This window comes from Lepidochelys kempii, chromosome 5 (assembly GCF_965140285.1).
Source record: "Lepidochelys kempii isolate rLepKem1 chromosome 5, rLepKem1.hap1, whole genome shotgun sequence".
Lineage (NCBI taxonomy): Eukaryota > Metazoa > Chordata > Testudines > Cheloniidae > Lepidochelys > Lepidochelys kempii.
The window spans coordinates 30,591,958-30,614,152 of record NC_136384.1 but is presented as its reverse complement, the minus strand read 5'-3'; the positions used below and the strand labels follow the sequence as shown (position 1 = coordinate 30,614,152).

General features: G+C 37.6%; 1 protein-coding gene across 5 annotated transcripts; it reads left to right on the top strand.

The window, feature by feature from the left end:
* Positions 1-3: 3 nt before the first annotated feature.
* On the top strand, positions 4-21,728 carry C5H5orf34 (chromosome 5 C5orf34 homolog). 5 transcript variants are annotated; one of them, XM_073343887.2, is made up of 13 exons: positions 4-252; positions 768-995; positions 1,488-1,577; positions 3,451-4,115; positions 4,998-5,099; positions 8,217-8,340; positions 10,316-10,407; positions 10,713-10,782; positions 15,301-15,471; positions 17,165-17,259; positions 18,846-18,926; positions 20,268-20,308; positions 21,023-21,727. In XM_073343887.2, the coding sequence occupies exons 2-13, from the start codon at positions 801-803 to the stop codon at positions 21,211-21,213; spliced, it is 1,917 nt and encodes a 638-aa protein (XP_073199988.1). In that variant the 5' UTR covers positions 4-252; positions 768-800; the 3' UTR covers positions 21,214-21,727. The 5 variants fall into 5 exon arrangements, with proteins under 5 accessions (XP_073199988.1, XP_073199991.1, XP_073199992.1 ...); XM_073343890.2 differs by lacking the exon at positions 15,301-15,471 and having other exon boundaries at positions 21,023-21,728; XM_073343891.2 differs by lacking the exon at positions 20,268-20,308 and having other exon boundaries at positions 20,980-21,049.
* Positions 21,729-22,195: the final 467 nt, after the last annotated feature.

The window sequence follows — 22,195 nt, the reverse complement described above, 5'->3', positions numbered from 1 at the left end:
CCACCCACTCCTCTTCTCATTGGGCCCCGGCTACAGCCCGCCAGAGCCGGCGCCGCTGAAGCGGGAGGCGCTGAGCCAGGCTCGCCGGAACGTGGCGGCGCTTCCCGCTCCGCTCCGGCTGCGGTGTGTGACCCGCCGCGGGCGGGGTTGTGGCTGGCCTGGGCCGTGCTTGTGCGGAACTGCCGTTGACTCTGTGTGCTGCACGGGGCACGACGCAGCTACCCTCCCGCAAGGTCTGGCTCCTGTAGAAAGGTGGGTGATAATCCCCCCAGGGCCCCGGTATAGTGCCTGTCTGCGGAAAAGACACAGTGTAGGTCAGGAGCATCGTCCGTGCTCCTCTGTTGTCCTGATGATTGTTAATAAGCAAATGATCAGTGTGGTGAAGCAAAAGGCCCCTTAACTTAAGCCTGCACTGAGCGTTTCAGCCTTGACAGTCAGCAGAATTAATAGAAGTTTCGATATTTACTTTCCTCCGGAACTGTTGATATTTGCCCTGGGACATACTGAATCTGTAAACGAAGCTTTAATAAGGAGTGGGTTTATGTGTATTCATACATATAAAAAGGAGCTTATGCTATTTGTTTGGTCCGTGCATGCCATGTAAAGTAAAAACTTGCTCCACCACCCCATGACATGATAAATTTGTTACTTGTGGATCTGGGACTGTACTGTAATCCTTTTTTGTAGATCTGCTCCTGTTTCATTATTTGTACATGTGCATTAGGAAGATTACCCTTATAGTCTAAGTCTGTCGTCTCTTAATGTAGACTCTCTTCGACAAACATTTTCCTTTTACTGCAATGAAGACTGAAAGTCTCATGACTCTTTATGAGGATGACTCTGTAGAAGTGCACTATACAGATGGATCCAGACTGCTTCTTTCCCCCTGTGGCTCTGAATTCCTGTTTGAAAAGGCACTTCCTGATTCTGCCCATCCTCTGCAGCCAGCTGAAAGGATTCGCCAAAGGACTCAGTTTGTTATTAGTACCTACCGAGTACGTGAGTTAAATTTCTTTTTCTATGCTATCTCCAAATAGAGCAAAAATAAAGGAGAAGAGCAGGTGGGATAAGAAGGTAGTACCATGGCACATTTTTATTCCTTCCATTATAGCAGCAAACCACATAAAAATGTTCTTTAAAAAGGTAGTCGAAATACTGAATGAACTGCCAGTGTTAGCAATCAAAGTAAACATTGTCAGTCAGCTGACATGTTCTTCTCAAATGTATAGAAGCCCCTTGTGGGTGGATGATATATCTGGCCCTTACTATTCCGAAAGTCTAGGTAGATATCTTAATGTTGATTGGTAGTTCACACAGTGCTTTTGCATTGTAGAGAAATTGTGATGGCATTGTTGGTTATCAGTGTACAAATAATGCTGAATTCTTAATCACTATTTTCCTCCCAAAAAGAGGAGATAAAGCAACCACTGAAATGTTCCCACTGCATAGCCAGTTCCATGATAACATGTCTCATACTTTTTCCTCAGGAGCAACTCCTACGAGCACTAGATTTCCGGAACCAGTTTTGTACTTCCTTGTATTTACCTTCAAGTATCATACCTTCTGAAAGGAAAAATGTAAGTTTTGCATACCTAATAATATTTTTGTAAAGTAAACTTCAGTGGGAGTCTGATTCAGTGATTTTTTTTTTCTTTTAGTTTGTTTTACTTTCATAGTATGTGTTCATTTTAAGTTTGGTAAATTAGGTTTAGAAAAAATTGATTTTAAGTTACATAAGAAGAACATCAGAATGGCCATACTGGGTCAGACCAATGGTCCATCTAGCCCAATATCCTGTCTTCCGACAGTGGCCAATGCCAGGTGCTTCAGAGGGAATGAATAGAACAAGTAATCATCAAGTAATCCATCCTGTGTCACCCATTCCCAGCTTCCTCCAAGCAGAGGCTAGTGACACTTCAGAGCATGGTTTTGCATCCCTACCCATCCTGGCTATTAGCCATTGATGGACATATCCTTCATGAATTTATCTAGTTCTTTTTTGAATTCTGTTATAGTCTTGGCCTTCACAACATCCTCTGGCAAAGAGTTCCACAGGTTGCCTGTGCGTTGAAGAAACCTTTGGTTGTTTTAAACCTGCTGCCTATTAATGTCATTTGGTGACCCCCAGTTCTTGTGTTATGAGAGAAAGTAAAGAACACTTTCTTATTTACTTTCTCCACACCAGTCATAATTTTATAGACCTCTATCGTATTCCCCCTTAGTCATCTCTTTTTCCAGGCTGAATTACATTATTAATTGAAACTTGAAAAACGATTAAAATGTTTCAAGCTTCAACTTAGATGTATTGTATGCATGGTCTCTACTGCTGAATAATAAAGAGATCACTTAACTTTTTTTTTTTAGTTCAATTTACCAGTAAGAATAAAATCCAAGACTTGTTGCAGTACATAGTATATCTTCATTTTGGCGTATATCTGGGGTTTGAGGTAGATACAGGATTTGGTTTACTTTGTGTAAGATGTTGGAAACTATTTTATTTAACGTTATTTAGTTTGGTAAAAGCACCGAATATTAAAATGATGGGCACAGTAGAAAAAGTTATACAAGAATGTAAGTTGAAGCAATAATCTGTACGTGGATGTAGCTAGGTAGTTGAGGTGTAACTGATCTAACGTCAGATTTTGACACCTTTTTTGCAAATAGGTTTAACAAGTACATTTTCAGGTACCTCTGAAATGTGATACCACAAAAGGTCTAAATTCATTATTATATTTTAAAATTTCCTTCGGAAACATATTCTAGGCACTTCAAAAGAGATCCACCTCACTAAATCACCACAGCTGCTGCCCTGTTGGTAGGCTTGGAAGGATTAGATTTATTTTTTAAACGTTGTTTTCACTGTACACAAACTGAAATAAACATATTTCTATCTATCATAATTGAAATTTACAGATGGGCAAAGTTTTAAAAAAAAATGCCACTTGAGAACTTCTTAGTTTTTGATTAAAGGATAATTACTTTGTATATTTTGACATGTGATGTTGACAAATTGTGTTTTTAACAGTTAAAAAGCTTTAATTTTTGAGTTCCAGCATCTACTGTCATTAAATAACTATTGTCTGACCTCCCTCCATGATTTTGCACAACTGTGAAAATTTAAATGGATAAAAATAAAAAAATGCTTAAAAATAAACTAACTCTAGCCACTGAAATTATTTTAAAAAAATTCAAATTCTATGAAGCCTACTTACTGGCAGTCTCAACAGAGAGGTCAACGATTAAATGAGCATGAGCATAGTAACTAAATTACTCCTTTAGAACTGGGTACAGTTCTGCTACAACAGGAAGAGGTACACTTGAGAAGTGAAGTGAGAAGTCTTATTTTATAGATAAATAGGAACCTTCACTCTTCACCACTGTCACCTTTCAGAAGAACTAAATTCACTTAAAATAGATTTTACTACCTTCTGTTCATTTTCTTCTTTTTAGATTCTTCTCTCTGATATCTCAGAAATCAATTGGCCGAGCCCCAATGCTACTGATGCAGCAGAATGTATGGATAATGGCAGTGTAACAATCTCATCCTTAGATGGTCATGCTTATCTCTGCATGTCAGAACTGCAACAAGAATTTACAGTGCAGTTTTTATGCAAAGTAAGCCAAAAGTATGCAGTGTCTTCATCTTTCTCTGAAAAAAACAGCAATAATGAAAACAAAGGTCAGCATGGAAAATCAAGCCGAAGTTTTATCTCAGAAATGTTTCCTAAACAGATGAGAATGGAGAATAAGAAAGAGGAACGTTGCTGGACTGTAAACAAATACAGGGAACTGGACAAATCAAAGGACTATTTAAACCAAATAAAGGGACAAGATGAGGCCCCATTGTCTCTTACATGCTGTTCATCTGAATACATGTGGGTTATGCAGCACTGGTCTGTTTCCTCATATCCAGAAGAATGGAAATACCCTTTGTCCTTGGCATTAATGTTCTATCAGTTGCACACTGATAACATACATAAAACATATGTGAAGAATAAATGCACTAGAGATAGAACTGTGGGATCTGATGTTTTAAAGCAAAGTGAAAAAACAAAGGCAGTTTCTCATCTGCCTAGAGCTTTGCCACTCAGCTGTAGTGCACCACATCTACACAGGTAACTGGAAATGTTTGCTTTTTAATTTTGTGTAATATATTACAGTTCCCTAGATCTGAACAGCAGATCTTCAACAGCCTGGTTGAATATTAACCATCATAAATGTCTATTTAAAATAAAACATGTAACAAACACCCTTTTCTTACAAACTTCATGAAATGTGGTATTCATAAGACCAACAATACTTAAACCGGTGTAAGAAATTGTAATATCAATCTGAAGAAAAATGCTAAGCTTTAATAGTTGGTTTGTTATGGAGAGAGAAGCTCTACTTAAACAAATATGCAATTAATAATGAGGATATTGAAAAAATACATTACAACCACTTTAGGTTTTGGGAAAATAATGCTTGGGAAGTTTGCCAGCGGCATGGACTATTTTTTTTTTTTTTTAAACTTTATTTTCAGAAAAAGGAAGAGGATGGGAGGGGTGTTGTTGGTTGTTCACAAAAACATGATTCATATTTGATTATAAGTAACTTTTTCCATATAAAGGATGAGCGGGAAAGTAGAGCTCTAACTTAGAAAGTCAGATTAAATGGTGGTAATTGAGCAGACTGAGTGTCCTTGAAACAATTTTTTTAAGGGTCACAAAGTTTGAACACTGTCTCACGCCAATTTACTCTGAGACCTTTCATTGACCTGAAGAATAATTTCTTAGCTAGTAGGGTGTTTCTCAATTCATCCATTTGCAGTTCCTGAATATGCGCTGCTTCTTTAAGTGAGTTGAGTATTGCATTTTATATATATATATAATTTTTATCAAAAATTAAGCAAGTTAAGCAAAGATTTCCCTGGCTTCTTAGAACAGTGCAAAATATTAGTAATAATACTGATAAACTGCAAACTTACTGCAGCTTTTCTGTCTTTGACTTTTGCACAGATGGAGTTTCTGTGACTTCTTTCTACAGAGGAAGCAAGACAGTGAACATAATTCACACCCTCTACTAATAAAAATTGTTTGGTGCCAGGGTATTGTTTACAGGTAAGAAACAAATTTGTTCACTTTTGGAAGCTTGTGCACTTCTATGGGAATTAGGCTTTTAAAAGATGAAATTTCCAGATTCAAATCCCTATTTTACTTACTGAGGAGTTACATTTAATGTTCTGATCATGTTTCTGCTGTGTTTATCAGAGTTCATTACTCTGAAATAAAACTTTGTAGACTGTGACTGTGGCCATTGTGGTATTAGCTTGGGAGTAAACATTTGTCACTGAATTGAAAAATGTTTTATTCAGTCATTTTTTAATTATATGAACTTTTAAAAAGGTGCTTCAGAATTTCTTGTGCTTGAAAATTCTGGGCTGGGTACGTATTTTACAAATAAAGTTAGGACTCTGAAACCCCTAAATTTAAACCCATTTAAAACCCCTAAATAAGAGGACTGGTGGATTTTTTTTTTTTTTTTTTTTTTGGAGTCGGGTGGGGGGAGGGGAGTATTGCGCTCCTGTAGGTCCTGTGGACATCTGCTGGAGTTTGGCTCCTCTGAAAATCATGCTCCTTGATTAGGGCTAATTTCAGGCAACCAAGTTTTAATATGCTGGTCTCAGTTTCTAAATGAATCCAGATTTAGCAATCAGCCAAACTTTAATATGGACTAATTGTATAGATTTATATGCAAATCATTTAAAATAGGGCTGTCAATTAATCGCAGTTAACTCATGTGATAAACTAACTCAAAAAAATTAATCGCGATTAAAAAATTAATTGCAATTAATTAAAGTTTTAATCGCACTGTTAAACAATAGAATACCAATTGAAATCTATTAAATATTTTGGATGTTTTTCTACATTTTCATATATATTGTATTCTGTGTTGTAATTGAAATCAAATTGTATATTTGATTATAAATATTTGCACTGTAAAATGATAAAAGAAAAATTTTCAATTCACCTCATACAAGTACTGTAATGCAATCTTTGTCGTGAAAGTGCAATTTACAAATGATTTTTTTTATTACATAACTGCATTCAAAAACAAAACAATGTAGAATTTCAGAGCCTACAAGTCCACTCAGTCCCACTACTTCTTGTTCAGCCAATCGCTAAGACAAACAAGTTTGTTTACACTTACAGGAGATTATGTTGCCCTCTTATTATTTACAATGTCACCAGAAAGTGAGAACAAGCATTTGCGTGGCAATTTTGTAGCCTGCATTGCAAGGTATTTATGTGCCAGATATGCTAAACGTTCATATGCCCCCTTCATGCTTTGGTCACCGTTCCACAGGACATGCTTCCCTGCTGATGACGCTCATTAATGCATTTTTTTAATTAAATTTGTGACTGAACTCTTTGGGGGAGAGTTGTATGTCCCCGGCTCTATTATGCCATATGTTTCATGTTATAGCAGCACATGTTGTTCATTTTAAAAACACTCACTGCAGATTTGACAAAATGCAGAGGAGGTACCAGTGTGAGATTTCTAAAGATAGCTACAGCACTTGACCCAAGATTTAAGAATCTGAGGTGCCTTACAAAATCTGAGAGGGACAAGGTGTGGAGCATGCTTTCAGAAGTCTTAAAGGAGCAACACTCCGATGTGGAAACTACAGAACCCAAACCATCAAAAAAGAAAATCAATCTTCTGACTCAGATAATGAAAATGGACATGCATCGGTCTGCACTGGTTTGGATTGTTACGAAGCAGAACCCATCTTCAGCATGGACACATGTCCCCTGGAATGGTGATTGAAGCATGAAGGGACATATGAATCTTTAGCATCCCTGGCACATAAATATCTTGCGACACCGGCTACAACAGTGTCATGAGAACACCTGTTCTCACTTTCAGGTGACGTAAACAAAAAGAAGGCAGCATTATCTCCTGCAAATTTAAAAAACTTGTTTGAACAATTGGCTGAACAAGTAGGACCGAATGGACTTGCAGTCTCTAAAATTTTACATTGTTTTATTTTAGAATGCAGGTTTTTTTGTACATAATTCTACGTTTGTAAGTTCAACTTTCATAATAAAGAAATTGCACTTTAGTACTTGTATTAGGTAAATTGAAAAATCCTATTTCTTTTGTTTTTTGACCATGCAAATACTTGTAATGAAAAATAAATGTAAAGTGAGCACTGTACACTTTGTATTCTGTGTTGTAATTGAAATCAATGTATTTGAAAATGTAGAAAACATCTAAATTTTTTAATAAATGGTATACTGTTATTAAGTGTGATGAATCGCGATTCATTTTTTTAATCGCTTGACAGCCCTAATTTTAAAGTAAGATTATTTAAATGCTTCTTTCACATTTGCTGTTTAACTGTCTTTATTTGAAAAAGTTTCAGTTGTCCTCAAGACACTGAAATGAGAGACTTTGGTATTTTGTCCTTCACAGTAGTATAGTGGGAAAGGAAATACTTTAAAGATTCATTCTTTCTCTAGAATATCTGTTTGCCAAATAACAGTGAGCGTGAAATTATTTCTGAACTTTCCAAATGTTTACCCTACATGAGCAGACTGGCTGTTAAGGCCCCAGTTCTGCAATTCATTCCACATGTGTTTCCCTGTACCCATGTAAAGCCATTTGGACTTCAGTGGGACTTTTTGTGGACAGAGCACACTGCACACCCAGATTAAGTTGGAGAATTGGGCCCTGGTCTAGTCATAGATCACATAATGTTATGTGATCATGTAATGAAAAATCCTGTATCATATCAAAATAACTATATGCAACGAAGAGGTGGTAAGGTTGCGAAGTTAGCATTAAATCTGAATTTCCTGTCTCTTGCAGGGTTTAATCAGAACTTCCCTCTAATGTGGACGTACACCTCACTCCTCCATCATTGCTATATTTCATTTCCAATACCTGTGGATGAATTATGTTTTTATGGGATAGCTACTTATATTTAAGAAACTAAAAAAAGGCTCTCTCCAATTTTGTAAAAACATAAAGCTAAGATTCCTTTTTAAAGGGGAAAATAAAAAGTAGCAATAAGAATACTGTTTGGGGAAACAAGGAAATAACTTTTCATGTGGTGGCTTTGGTGAAAGGATGTGTATTCACATCTAGTAAATTTAAAAAAAAAAAAAATTCCCTTTAAATGGCAATACTGATAGTTAACGACTTTTGTGTTCTGTCTTCTGATCTCATAGGCTTATCCATGATATTGAAAACTTTATAGAAATTTATCCTGGAGATGGATCAGTTTTCAAGTCAGAAGGAGCATTTTTGGGAAACTATTTTACACATTATTCAGTTCACAAAGAAACAAGACAGGTGGGAATCGCACTACTTAAAAAAATCAAACTGTTTTACTACTTGAATACTACTCCTAATTTTCCATTCAGTGTTATCAGCATATTTCACGTTAAGAAACTGCTATAACAGGACAGGTTTCAGAGTAGCAGCCGTGTTAGTCTGTATTCACAAAAAGAAAAAGAGTACTTGTGGCACCTTAGAGACTAACCAATTTATTTGAGCATAAGCTTTCATGAGCTACAGCTCACTTCATCGGATGCATGGACAGTTTGTACTAAGACATTGTTCTAGTTTAAGTCACACTTTAGTATTTTGCATGAAAGTTACACTGAAGATTTTTCAATAATGTATTTTTATCACTTGTGAATTAGAGAAAAATCTGGTTAGAACATTTATCTCAAACTCAAAAAAGTAGGTATTGTTATCCCATATTCTCCGTTTTTTTTCCTCTGTTAAGATTTTTCCCGTTAAAAACTTCATCTTGAATTTATTTTTTTTTAAATAGCATCAAATGTCCAGAGTGTCAATTTTAAGTGGTAGCTCTCAGTTCTTAAGCTCTCTTACTAAATTCTGATCTCCTTTATTAAAACAAGACAAATAAAAGAGGCAGTGTGGGGCAGTGGACAGGACCTAGCAGACCTGGGTTCTACTCCTTGTTCTGTGACTGACCTACTTATGTTTGGACAAGTCACTTCACCTCTCTGTCTCTGTTTTCCCTCTCACCCTTTCTTTCTTATCTATATTTATTTTATGTTCTTTGGGGCAGAGCCTATCTCAAGTATTTGTACAGTGCCTAGCATAATGGGTTTGGGGATATCCTGATTTTTGCTGGTGCTGCGATAGTATAAATAATAAAGGGGTGAGTGGAAAAGAACAGAAAATACAGGAAAATGCAGCTTGTGTGTCTAGGATGCAGTTCAGTTGCTAAATGACCGCAGGTGGCACAGCAAATGACTGAGTTGGCAACTGCAGACTCAGTAAAACCTCCACAGTGAATCAGTTTATAAGATGGTCACAGCAGAGTGTTGCAAAGTGTAACTTGTTCTGGCTGTCTAAACCAGGCTCTTAAAATGAGGCACTTGAAGGGGGGCGGGATGGAAATTGACTCACACGGTGTGTGGATAACATGAACCTTAAGTTCACGTCTTAGGAGTTGCTAAGAACACAACCCTAGAAATAGTTATGTTTGGTTCTGTCTCCTTACTTGGTCTGGTCAGAATATCTTTCAAAATCAGATAATAGGAATTTAGCATCACAGTTGGGCCTTGGTGAAAGGCCTTGGTCCAAGGGGATGACCATGACAGGATGCTTGTTTGATGTGGTGGTGGTGATGCCTCCTCCCATGCTGAATAAGATGTCTGGTGTGCCTCAAAAAGAACCATTCAAAATAGGGGCGGCAACCTTCATAATCTTTTTATTCCATCAAAATTATCCAATCAAAATAAGTTTCTGATGTTCCATAGAGGCAATATTGCTTTAAGATTTCGATGCATTGTCATGATAGTTTTGTAACCTCACCAGGTCAAGGTATAGTCATTCATTCCGTTTATATTTTCTTTGACTGTTCCCTGCTTTCTCTCAATATTTTATTTAACATGTTGACAAGGGAAAATGACTCCCTTGCCATCTTTCAAGCACTTTGGATAGTTTAAGAATTTAAAGCAGGGTAAGGTTCCACACAACAGGTCTCAAAACTGGTTCATTACTTGGAATAGCATCACATTTACAGATGATAGGCCAAAATGTGCCCTCATAAAAGTACTCTGTTCCTATTTAGTCTGTGCAATTTTTGTACTTATGTCTGAGTGTAGAATATGGTCTAATTAATATGACTGCCCTGTAGCTTTGAAAGGATATTCTTATTTGTCCTTCAGCACAAACATGCTGCTATAACAGTTCACTGGGCGAAAAAACGCCCCAAACTTGGTATCTTGCTAGTTCTTAAATACCGCAGTATCTATAAATAAGTCCTCTATTTTCTGTTATGTTCTAGAGAGAAGAAAACATGTATTCAGCAAACAGTCTGCCTCCGGATACACCAGAAAGTCCATACTCCATCTGTTCCATTATTACCCAGGCAACCAGGTGAATTACTCCTTTTGTTTTATTTTTGTTATATGAATTGCTCTAGCCCTTTGGAAGGACATTCAGTAACAAAGATGACAAATAATGATTACCATGTTGTTCTAGTTAGACTTCAACTATAACTGTGAGTATAAGAAATAAAGAAATTAAATTATATCAACAGTATCAGAAAAATATATAAACATAATGAAATTAGGTTACAAAATAGACCCTTAATAGTAACTGTGTGTAAATGAAGCTACAGTAAGTAATTGTGCAGTGCAGCATGTTTTCTGCATATGAGAGATGTATTTTTTCCTTCTCAGAATTCTCCAGTACTGTTACAAGACTAAACTTTCATTAACCCATAATTACAGTATCTGCTGCTGGAGAATGGTATGTAACTGAAGACTTGTAACTTGTAGACTTGTAAGTATGTTAACATTTGAACTGTTAGCATGTGTTTAGTAGGGTCTATAGACAGCTTCTGGGTAAAAGAGAGGTGGTGTTGGAATTAGTAATAACATTTGAAATTCATAATATTGATCTGGCTAACAACCAAACACTAATTTAGCCATAAATTCCTTTATTAAATCCAAAGGCCATATGGTATTTACACCATTGCTCTAAACATGCCTAAAAAGCCTAACTAATAAGCAACTTACTATGTCTATAAACAGTACAAAACATTGATAAGCATTTGATCAAGATACTTACAAATGAGCTAAACTTGTGGGTGCTTAGACCCATATTGGTCAGCTTCAGTGTGGTCAGGCAGGTATTAGCAATGAAGTAAGAGTTTACTTTTTATACCCTATAACAAACAAGTAATGTCATTGCCAGTTACTGACTTCAGCTAAAAACCAAGTTGAGACAATTCCCCCTTATTTCTAGTCTTAATCCAGATAAGAATTAGACCCTCCTTTCTTCCCAAGGCCTTTCCTTTCGTACCTTCTCCCTCCCACCCCCAAGCAGAACAGTGGGAAGATTTGGACTTGTTTCTTTTAAGATAGATTTTCTTTGTCTTGTTACTATAGCTCTTTATTTTATTAGTTACTTTTGAAACCATACATTGGGGTGGGCAAACATTTTGGCGTGAGGGCCACATCTGTGCATAGAAATTATATGGCAGGCCATGAATGCTCACAACATTTGGGTTGGGGTGTGGGAGGGGGTGAGTGCTCCGGCTGGGGGTGCAGGCTCAGGGGTGGGGCTGGGGGTGCAGGCTCAGGGGTGGGGCTGGGGATGAAGGGTTTGGGGTGCAGGAAGGGTGCTCCAGGCTGGGACCAAGGAGTTCAGAGGGTGGGAAGAGGATCAGGGCTGGGGCAGAGGGGTGGCTCAGGGGTGCTGGCTCCGGGAGGCACTTGTTATACCAATAAATTAAAAACCAGCAGGATCTTATTAAAAGGGGAAAAGGCAAAATACCACATTTATTGTGAATACAGAAAGAATCATAGTAGGCAGTTAGTTATAGTTATAACATTCCATTCAATCTCATATTTATTCACACATTCATTCATACACACACACACACACAGAGGTTGTTATCAAGGTTGCAAGGTTGTTATCATAGTTACCAGCCTTAGAGTTGCTCGTGCCAAGCCACTGGCCAGGTAGCCTGGACATGAGGAGGGAGCAGGGGCTTGTCAGATGCTCATCGATATGCTCCCGGAAGTTGGTTTGCAGAATCAGACCCCAAAGTTCTCACTTTCTACAGTCCATTTTTATAGGAATTTCTTCCTATGCCAATCTATGGGAATTGCTTCATCATGCTGTTGCTGAATCAATCAGCAGATAGCACATTCCTGGCGGCTCCGTTCTGCTAGATGTTATCTTGTTCTTTGGCTCTCCCATTCTTGAGGCTGTTGGGTGGATTCCAGTCTGCCTTCCGGGGGTCCTCTAGTTATTTCCACTTGACGCCTTTTTCAGCCGATGGACACTGGATTCTTAGCCTGGCACCTCCCTGATCATTCAGTTATTGTCCACACCAAGCATGCATCCACATACATCCTCTATCTCTATTTTAATCACAATTGTTAATACAACAAAAGGGCAGGGAGTCTCTGGGTGCCGTTTCTGTTGTTACAGAGTATTGCTTTGAGTCTCTCTCTATGTGAAATGCTTTGAGAACAGACTCTCTTAGAATGTACTAACGCAATTAGCAGCTTGCAAGTTTCACACATAGAGGGAGAGAAACAGTACCAAAAACCAAGAGACTTCTTAGTTTAAATTCCAGGGTATTACTAATTATGGGGAATCAAATTCATTTGTGATTTTAATACAGAACTTCTTTAATATGATCCAACACACTTACCTCGAGCAGTTCCTGGAAGCAGTGGCATGTCCCCTCTCCAGCTCCTGCGCGGAGGCACGGCCAGGCAGTTCTGCTGTGCATTGCCCCATCTGCAGGCACTGCCCCTGCAGCTCCCATTGGGCATGGTTCCTGGCCAATGGGAGCTGTAGGGGCGGCGCTTAGGGCGGGGCAGCTTGTGGAGCTGCATGCATAGGGGGCCTGGCTGCCCCTATGCAAAGGAGCCGGAGGGAGGACATGCCACTGCTTCTGGGAGCCACGCAGAGTGGCCCATGACTCTGGTCCCCGGCTGGAGTGCCGCAGCGGGACAAGCCCCAGACCCCACTACCCAGCGGGAGCTCGAGGGCCAGATTAAAATAGCTGGCAGGCTGAATGCGGACCGTGGGCCATAGTTTGCCCGCTCCTGCCCTACAGCCTTCCCACACTACAATACTAATTATTTTCAAGGCCTTCTTTTACTTGCTGTTTGGGGGCTTTTTATAAGAGACACACACAGATATCTATATCTATGATCTGAGATCAGCACTAATCTTTTACCTTCTGGATTGCTAATTTGTGAAGTGGTGCTCTGCTTCTCTTTTCTTTGTTGGTTAAGTCACACCTGTAACCAAACTTAAGATAACTTCAATTCTTTTGTGTTACATGTATTCTACAGGTGGGTATAAGCTAAGAACAAAGACCTAGGACTAGCTGGTGGGGCCTGAACCCTCTGAATGTAAGGGGATGTCAGCAAGTCAGAGAGCAACATAAGAATGGCCAAAATGGGTCAGACCAAAGGTCCATCCAGCCCAGTATCCTGTCTACTGACAGTGGCCAATGCCAGGTGCCCCAGAGGGAGTGAACCTAACAGGTTATGATCAAGTGATCTCTCTCCTGCCATTTATCTCCACCCTCTGACAAACAGAGGTTAGGGACACCATTCCTTACCCATCCTGGCTAATAGCCATTAATGGACTTCACCTCCATAAATTTATCCAGTTCTCTTTTAAACCTTGTTATAGTCCTAGCCTTCACAACCTCCTCAGGTAAGGAGTTCCACAGGTTGACTGTGTGCTGAGTGAAGAACAACTTCCTTTTATTTGTTTTAAACCTGCTGCCCATTAATTTCATTTGGTGGCCCCTAGTTCTTATATTATGGGAACAAGTAAATAACTTTTCCTTATTCACTTTCTCCACACCACTCATGATTTTATATACCCCTATCATATCCCCCTTTAGTCCTGGTCTACACTGGGGGGGAATGATGTAAGTTATGCAACTTCAGCTATGTGAATAACGTAGCTGAAGTCAACGTACTTAGATCGACTTACCGCGGTGAGTCAACTGTTGCCACTCCCCCGTCGACTCTGCCTGTGCCTCTCGCGGCACTGAAGTACAGGAGTCGACAGGAGAGCGCTCGTGGATTGATTTTATCGTGTCTAGACTAGACACGATAAAATCGATCCCCGTCGGAACAATTGCTGTCCGCCGATCCAGCGGATAGTGAAGACATACCCTTAGTCTTCTCTTTTCCAAGCTGAAAAGTTTAGCCTCTTCAGGGACCCGTTCCAAACCCCAAATCATTTTAGTTGCCCTTTTCTCAACCTTTTCTAATGCCAGTATAACGTTTTTGAGATGAGGGGACCACATCTGTATGCCGTATTCAAGATGTGGGCATACCATGGATTTATATAAGGGCAATAAGGTCCTCTTTGTCTTATTCTCTGTCCCTTTTTTAATGATTACAAACATCCTGTTTGCTTTTTTGACTGCCGCTGCACACTACGTGGACATCTTCATGGATAGTTCTCTGATGACTCCAACATCTTTCTCCTGATTAGTTGTAGCTAAATTAGCCCCCATCATATTGTATGTATAGTTGGGGTTATTTTTTTCCAATGTGCATTACTTTACATTTATCCACATGAAATTTCATTTGCCATTTTATTTTCCAATCACTTAGTTTTGTGAGATCTTTTTGAAGTTCTTCACAGTCTGCTTTGGTCTTAACTATCTTGAGGAGTTTAGTATCGTCTGCAAACTTTGCCACTTCATTGTTTACCCTTTTCCCCTTCTCATTTATGAATAAGTTGAATAGGACTGGTCCTAGGACTGACCCTTGGGGAACACCACTAGTTACCCCTCTACGTTCTGAAAATTTACCACTTATTCCTACTCTTTGTTCCCTGTCTTTTAACCAGTTCTCAATCCATGAAAGGATTTTCTCTCTTATCCCATGACTACTTATTTTATGTAAGAGCCTTTGGTGAGGGACCTTGTCAAAGGCTTTCTGGAAATCTAAGTACACTATGTCCACTGGATTCCCCATTGTCCACATGTTTTTGACCCCCTCAAAGAATTGTAATAGATTAGTAAGACATGATCTCCCTTTACAGAAGCCATGTTGACTTTGGCGCAACAATTTGGTTTTTCTGTGTGTCTGACAATTTTCTTCTTTACTATTGTTTCAACTAATTTGACCGCTACAACCAGGCAGGGAAGCAGGTTACTGGTGTCTCAATAAAAAAGCTGCACTGTGAATCTGGTACAAATTTAATATTAGTAATAACATAATTTTAAATATAGTAAATTTTATTTTTTCTTTAACACTTGGTTCACATTAGATACCAGGGACAGATGGAAGAGAAATGCTGCCAGTTCCGTTGCATGAAACAGTTATTCCCAATGTGGGAAGACTTGTTGCATATTCAGATAATAAAGTCCACGCTCTGTTTTGTGATGGGATGACCCTGAATATGGTTTGGGATTTCAGCTCTTGTTGTGGAAGAACACAGGTAATTCTCAGGAACAGGGAAAATAGCTGTTTTTAAAATCTTTCTATCTGAAGGTGGTGTTAGTAAATAAATGTGAAGTCTAGGGAAAGTTTTATATTTGGTTCTGATAGGCATAAAAAGCAAATTGTGCAGTTGGGAAGCCTCCATCTGCCCTGAGTTTGTAAGTCACATTGGTTATACACTGGTTCACTGTCACGAGCTGGTAAATTGATATTTCATCTAGTTAAAAATCTGACCTTTCCTTATTTGCCACTATTGATATATTGCCAATATTTTAACAAGGGGGAAACTTTTTCTCCTTTAGCCTGTAATGGCAACCCTTGTCTCAAACCATAACTAAGGAGAGAGGCACTGGTACTTATAAGTTTGTTTGCTATTATGTGAATTTTGCTGGAACTGTTTATCCTTGAAAAATATACTAAGTCTTGATAGTATAAGAGTGCTCAATTTTTTTTTTTGTAATTTGAAATGGAGTTTATCTCAGACGATCATCTCCTCTCAGAAAAAGTGTTAAAGTAAAAGGATGGGGTATAACTTCACTTACATTTACAAATTATGTAATATTACCAACTTCACAAAAATGAGTAAATCACCAAGACTGACATGAAGTCCTGTTTACACTGGACAAGGAAACCATATTAATTTCCTCTAGCAAGCCATACTTAAGCAAGCTTACTAGGCCAGTACTGATCGTATCTAAAGGCATGTGAGCTGTAGCTGGTTAGTTCTAGTTGAGAGCATCATTCTTGCCCTTCTTTTGCATCCTCTAAGAAATTAACAAATATTAAACACATTTCCCAAGCACACTTTTATTTTATTTCTTCTAAAAAGTTTGACACTCCTTTTTGTATTATTTTTTGGCATTAAATACGTCCTTTATCAGCAAATATTATAATAATGCAATATATGCTTCCTCTGTGATAAGTGACATGTGGAAATGGGATTCCATATTTATTTTGTAAATCAATTCAGTTTTCAAGTAAAAAATACTACTGCTTTTTTTTTTTTCCTGAGTGTCAAGTTGCAAACTCAGCGTTGATGGTGAGATTGAGAGTTGCTATGTGATTTCTAGTTCATGCATCATCGCTGGTAATAAGACTTGCCATTGAATGTTTAACAGTTCCACAGATAATGCTTGAGCTTGGGGAAAGAATCCAACTCACTCTTCTGTAGCTCTGTTGCGTTAGCATGTTAACTGAAGTAAAAAATACTTGGGGATGGGGGGAGCATTAGCAGATGTGACTAGTACATGCAGAGTAAGATTTGTTAAGAAATGATGTTTCATTTGTATGAAGTTGCTACTCTAACAATAACAACTTGAGGATCAAGACAAATCTATAACCTCATTCTACGGATGAGAGTAGAAGGAATTAAAAATTCTGAAAGACTGGACATTTCTTCACATGGGGTCAGACTGGAAGAGAAGGGGTTGAATTTTCCATTATTCTCAGACAGCACATTGAAATCGGTGTTTGGGCAATTCTTGGAACCAGGAACTCCCAGTTGGTGGTGTTTCTGTGATCATGCCACCAGACCACACCTTACATCCATAGCCAGATACAAAAGTTTAAATGAAGCATTTGCAGATATTTCTCTTTGAACTAGCATATGCTGTTGCTGTTATTTAAAGTAGGTATACCTCTTTGATTCCACTGCAGAACAGTTATGCTCTTTTGTCTGTCTTTTTTCCAAGATAAATCAAGGTGCTACCACAGGATGGTGTAAAGTAATCTGTCCTGATGGGGCACAGCAGCTAATCCAGATAAATCATCCTGGACTCTATGAAAGGTATAGCTGATGCATGGAACAAATTTAACAAATTCAGGAATTCAGTAAAAGTTTTTTGTGTCAAGAAATGTAAATAGTTGAATGTGTTTCTGTAAAACAGACTGTGGAAAAGGTTGTACCTGACTGACTAGCAAAGATCCAGATTGCACAGCTTAGGGCTTTAGACAGTTAATTTGATGGGATATTCACTTATTAATTTAATCATTTTTCCATCATTCTGAATAATAGCTATTAGGAGGTGAGGGAAGCAAAGCCTGTCACCTGAGGGATGCACTCAAGAGGGACTGCCATGGGGTCTAACTGTGATGCTACTTTTAATTGCTGGGGGGGGGCTCAAATAATGTATCCTAAGCAAAAGGGCTAGGGAGAGCACTTTTTCTTTGCTGAGGTACACCTGATATCCACAGCTACTTAAAGGGTTCAAAAAGGTTGCTTAACTTAAATTCTCTAAGAATTATTTTTATACAAATATTAACACAAATTTGATCAGACAGCAATTCTTGAATTATTTTAATGTTAATTTTCTTGTATCACTTCCATAAATTTGTTACGGCCAATTTTACTCACCATGATGACACAAATAGTCTAACTGAAGTTAGTGGGACTGCTGTTGTGAATATGCAAACGAGAGAAGCAGGACTTAACCCCTTAGTTTGCTCATTGGCAGGCAGTTGTGTTAATGATGCAGTATAACAGCATGTAGTTTTTCTTTTAGAAAAACAACATGCTATGTCCTTATCCATTGTTTCTTGGACAGCTGCTTAGGGTGTTCAGATGCTGCTATGTAATATCTTACATTTACGTAGCTCTTCTCATCATAAAGATTATCCAAGTAACTTGACAAACCGTGCACACCAGAAATTACTTGATCACTGAGATGCAACCAAGTGGACAACTGGCACACTTCGCAATATAGGAGTGGGAAAACTGTGGTCAAGGGCAACCTGTATTCTTACAAAAATTCCTGTGGACTTTTTAATATCCATGCAGAGAAGACAATACCTCAGTTTTAAAGTTGCATTCAAATCACATGCATATCAAACTGAATGGAACTTAATTCATGGAACTCCTATATTATGAAGTTTAAGGGCTGAGTTGACCATATAGCATTCAAAACTCTGGTTTTTGGTTCCAGTGAGTTTGGGCATATCAAATCTGATGCTTTAGACCACTAAACTGTCTCTTTCTATCTTCAGTATCTAATCTCCTCTTCTCTCTATCACCTGAAACTCTAAAGAGTGTTTCACAAGCAACAAATTAAATGCAAAGTAATGTTCCTTGTGGTTTTTTTAGACATCATAAAATGTACTCAGTTGTACGGTAAGGTTCTTTTCATTTATATACAGGATTAATAAAAGGAAAAATTTCTTCACTGGGTAATCGCTTACTGATTCTGGAAGGTTTCTTGTTTTCCTCTTTTATCAAATTCACATAAGAATATCCTGGAGGTTAGCTCTATTCTGTTCCATTCCCTACTCCAGATTTATTGTTTTATGCTGTCAGTTTTCTGTTCAAATTTAATTAAGGGGTATTTGTCTGATCTAAATTATTATTTTTCTTTTTTATGAATTGTCTTCTGAATACAGATACATTGAAACAGTAGTAGCATGGTGCAGAAGTTTGAATGATGAGGAGGGAGAGACTCTTCCTGCAACTGAGAGAAACTGGTACTCATCACATATAACTTGCTATTCATAGTATAGAAGGAAACCACCAAAGTTTTAAACCCTAAATATGACATACTGCATTTTTTTAAAGATGAAAAATTTAAACCCATTTATATTTTGACTCCACATAATTTTTCTTACAATATTTTAAACTATACAGGCAGCTTGTGTTTAAACAGAGGCTTGTTTCCTCATATCTATTTTCTGTTTCTGTATTGAAGCCATAATGCTGAAGCTCTTGCCAAAGCAGAAGACAAATATTAAACAGTGTTTTGACTTTGTTGCAAGATCAAACAGAGAAACTGGGCTATGAGAGAATCATCCTTATTAAAAAATAAAATACGTCCATAATAGCATAGGAAATCCAGAAAATTCTAGTCCCAAAATGTATGCTTCCTTGTGACAGTTTACTATAAAAATTTTATAATCAGAAGAATATTTAAATTCTGTGTACACTCCGATCATTTTGGGAAGTGCTCAGATAGCATGGTAATAGGCACTAAGAACACAGATTATAAATATGTACTTTGAAGGATAGGTACTGGCTTTGTACTCTTCCTGTTGCTAAAGTGTTTGTTTGAATAACCACTATTCTGACCCCACAGGAACACATCTTGTGCTTCTACAGAATCTGCAACATTAGTGAAAGGGACTATTTAATCATATTTATGTCTGAATTAGTTTTATTTTTATTAACTGTTACAAGTAACATCTAAAATTACTACCTCAGAGATAGTTAAGGAAAAAATCTTTTATTGTTTGCTTTGTGCACGTCACAGGATTTTATATAAGCAGTTTATGTACAGTTTTCCGTGTGTGTGTCTTACACAACAATAGAGGAAACATTTTTTTTTTTTTTTAAATAGGGAAATGTGATCACAACCCCACAGTAACTGGCAGAGGGCTTTAGGGGCAGGTGTAGTACTTCCAACTGACTTTTTAAATTAACTAGACTTCTAGCTGTGTCCTTTTTGATTAATATGTAAGCTATTCCCTAGCACTGTGCTGACATTTAAGAATACTGGTACACCTATATAATTTGGCATTAAAAAGCTCTAGATTGATTGAATTAAAATTGGCGGGGGAGAATAGTCTCAAAGTAGAGCCCTCATCCTGTAAACAATTGCACATATTTAACTTTATTCACGTGAGCAGTTCCATTGACCTCAAAAATATGAAGTGGGGGGAGGAAAAAGCAAATCATTCTTTTACTTGCACAGGTCATCTATAAAACTGCATAAGGAAATAAAATCATAAGGGCGAAAGTACACATGAGAAATTTTTCATTATCTATCCTGCTATATAAAATAAGTTTGTTTTTTTTTTATTTTATTTTAACAGGTCTGTGGTTGCTGAACTTGAGAAAATACATAGATTTAACTGTATCCTTTCAACAAAAATTTCTTTTAGCATATTTTGAGTGCTAAATGACCGTGTCCCTTTACTCCTTTTATTGTATAGGTCTCTGCTTTCAATGGTTACTATTTTATTGTTTTTAAAGTTTCTGCCCAGTTATTTATCCTAGGCCTGCCCCCGTGTCACACCACTGGAAACGCCAAAAAACTGGCAGAACACACAGAAATCCTCAAAAGGGAATAGTTCTGTTGTTCAAACTTCTATATTGTATCTTTTTATTAACCTTTTATTGTAAAGAGGAGTGATGTGTATGCCTTTTGGGCATAGACTTGGACTAGATAACAAAGTTATCAAGTGCCTCAACTTTTCTCCATTGTTAAGCCAGCTGAAAAAAACCTGTTACTTCATATACTCAAAACATCATGTAATTATCCCTAAATTTACTTTAGCTTTTTAACATGCCTTGTTAATTCCTTTAGACTGCACAATCTGATATCTTCCTTGATGGTTTTTCTTTTAAATACGCTTTGATATATACAGGAAAATACTAATTTAATATAGATATTTGATTGAAATAAGATGCGGACATATTAAAGAACTTTCACATATTTGATTTCATAGTTTTATTTATTGGTTGCAGTATGCGTTGGCAATTGAGAACCATGGTTAAAATATTTAAAATTTCTTTAATTATTAGAGGGAAGACAAAACAGAAATTTCCTTAACAACGCAACTGCTAGTCTTACTGCAGAACAGCAATGTTCCAAACAAGACTTCGTCTATGAAAAATAATCCATCTCATATTACTGATAGACAACCAGAAAACAGTTTACCTGAGGATATTGGTGAACAGAGCATCTCAGAGGCTTTGGAAAAAACTTCAAAAGTCATCCAAGATATTGAATCTCTCCTAGCTTCTTCTGGGAAGTGACACTGGAGCAAGCACTTGAAAGACAGCTTTATTTAAATGTTTATGGGCTCTATCCTGCAGTCTTGTGCATCAAGTGGGATTTCTGGGTGTTCAAGGAGTGAAAGGTCAGGCCCTAAGAGCTGTAGTTTTTGTTCTGAATAATTGACTCTGTCCTTCTGTAACAACAGAATTCTAATATGCCATACAAAGGATAGAACAGAAACAAGGTATATTTATGTAGTCTGGTTCTACTTACAGGTAGGGCTTGAGTAAAAGTGCCTTCTTTAATAGAAATTAAATGACAATGCATGTTTGTAAATTCCAACATACATACAGAATTGTTTTTAGCAGTTGTTACTGGTCAAATAACTGACTAGGCTATCGTAATCTGGTTAAGCAATTTTTAAATTTGAAAATCTTTTTTTTTAAGAGATCAAAGGAATATTTAAGATGGCCCCTGAACTATTTCTGCTCTATACTTTTACTGTAAAATACTATTTTAAGAACGTCTGAAAATAAACAGTTTTGTGTTTTATTTAATGAATACTTCCTTATAGTGCCTTGCCTAAAACGAAAATAAGTTTTAAGTTATCATACTTATACATACTGTAGATAAAGAAAAAGTCTTCTAGAACATCTTGTCTGTTCCTAACCTTATCAGCCAATACTACTAATCTAATCGCCTTCTATGATGAGATTACTGGTTCTGTGGATGAAGGGAAAGCAGTGGATGTATTGTTTCTTGACTTTAGCAAAGCTTTTGACACGGTCTCCCACAGTATTCTTGTCAGCAAGTTAAAGAAGTATGGGCTGGATGAATGCACTATAAGGTGGGTAGAAAGTTGGCTAGATTGTCGGGCTCAACGGGTAGTGATCAATGGCTCCATATCTAGTTGGCAGCCGGTGTCAAGTGGAGTGCCCCAGGGGTCGGTCCTGGGGCCGGTTTTGTTCAATATCTTCATAAATGATCTGGAGGATGGTGTGGATTGCACTCTCAGCAAAT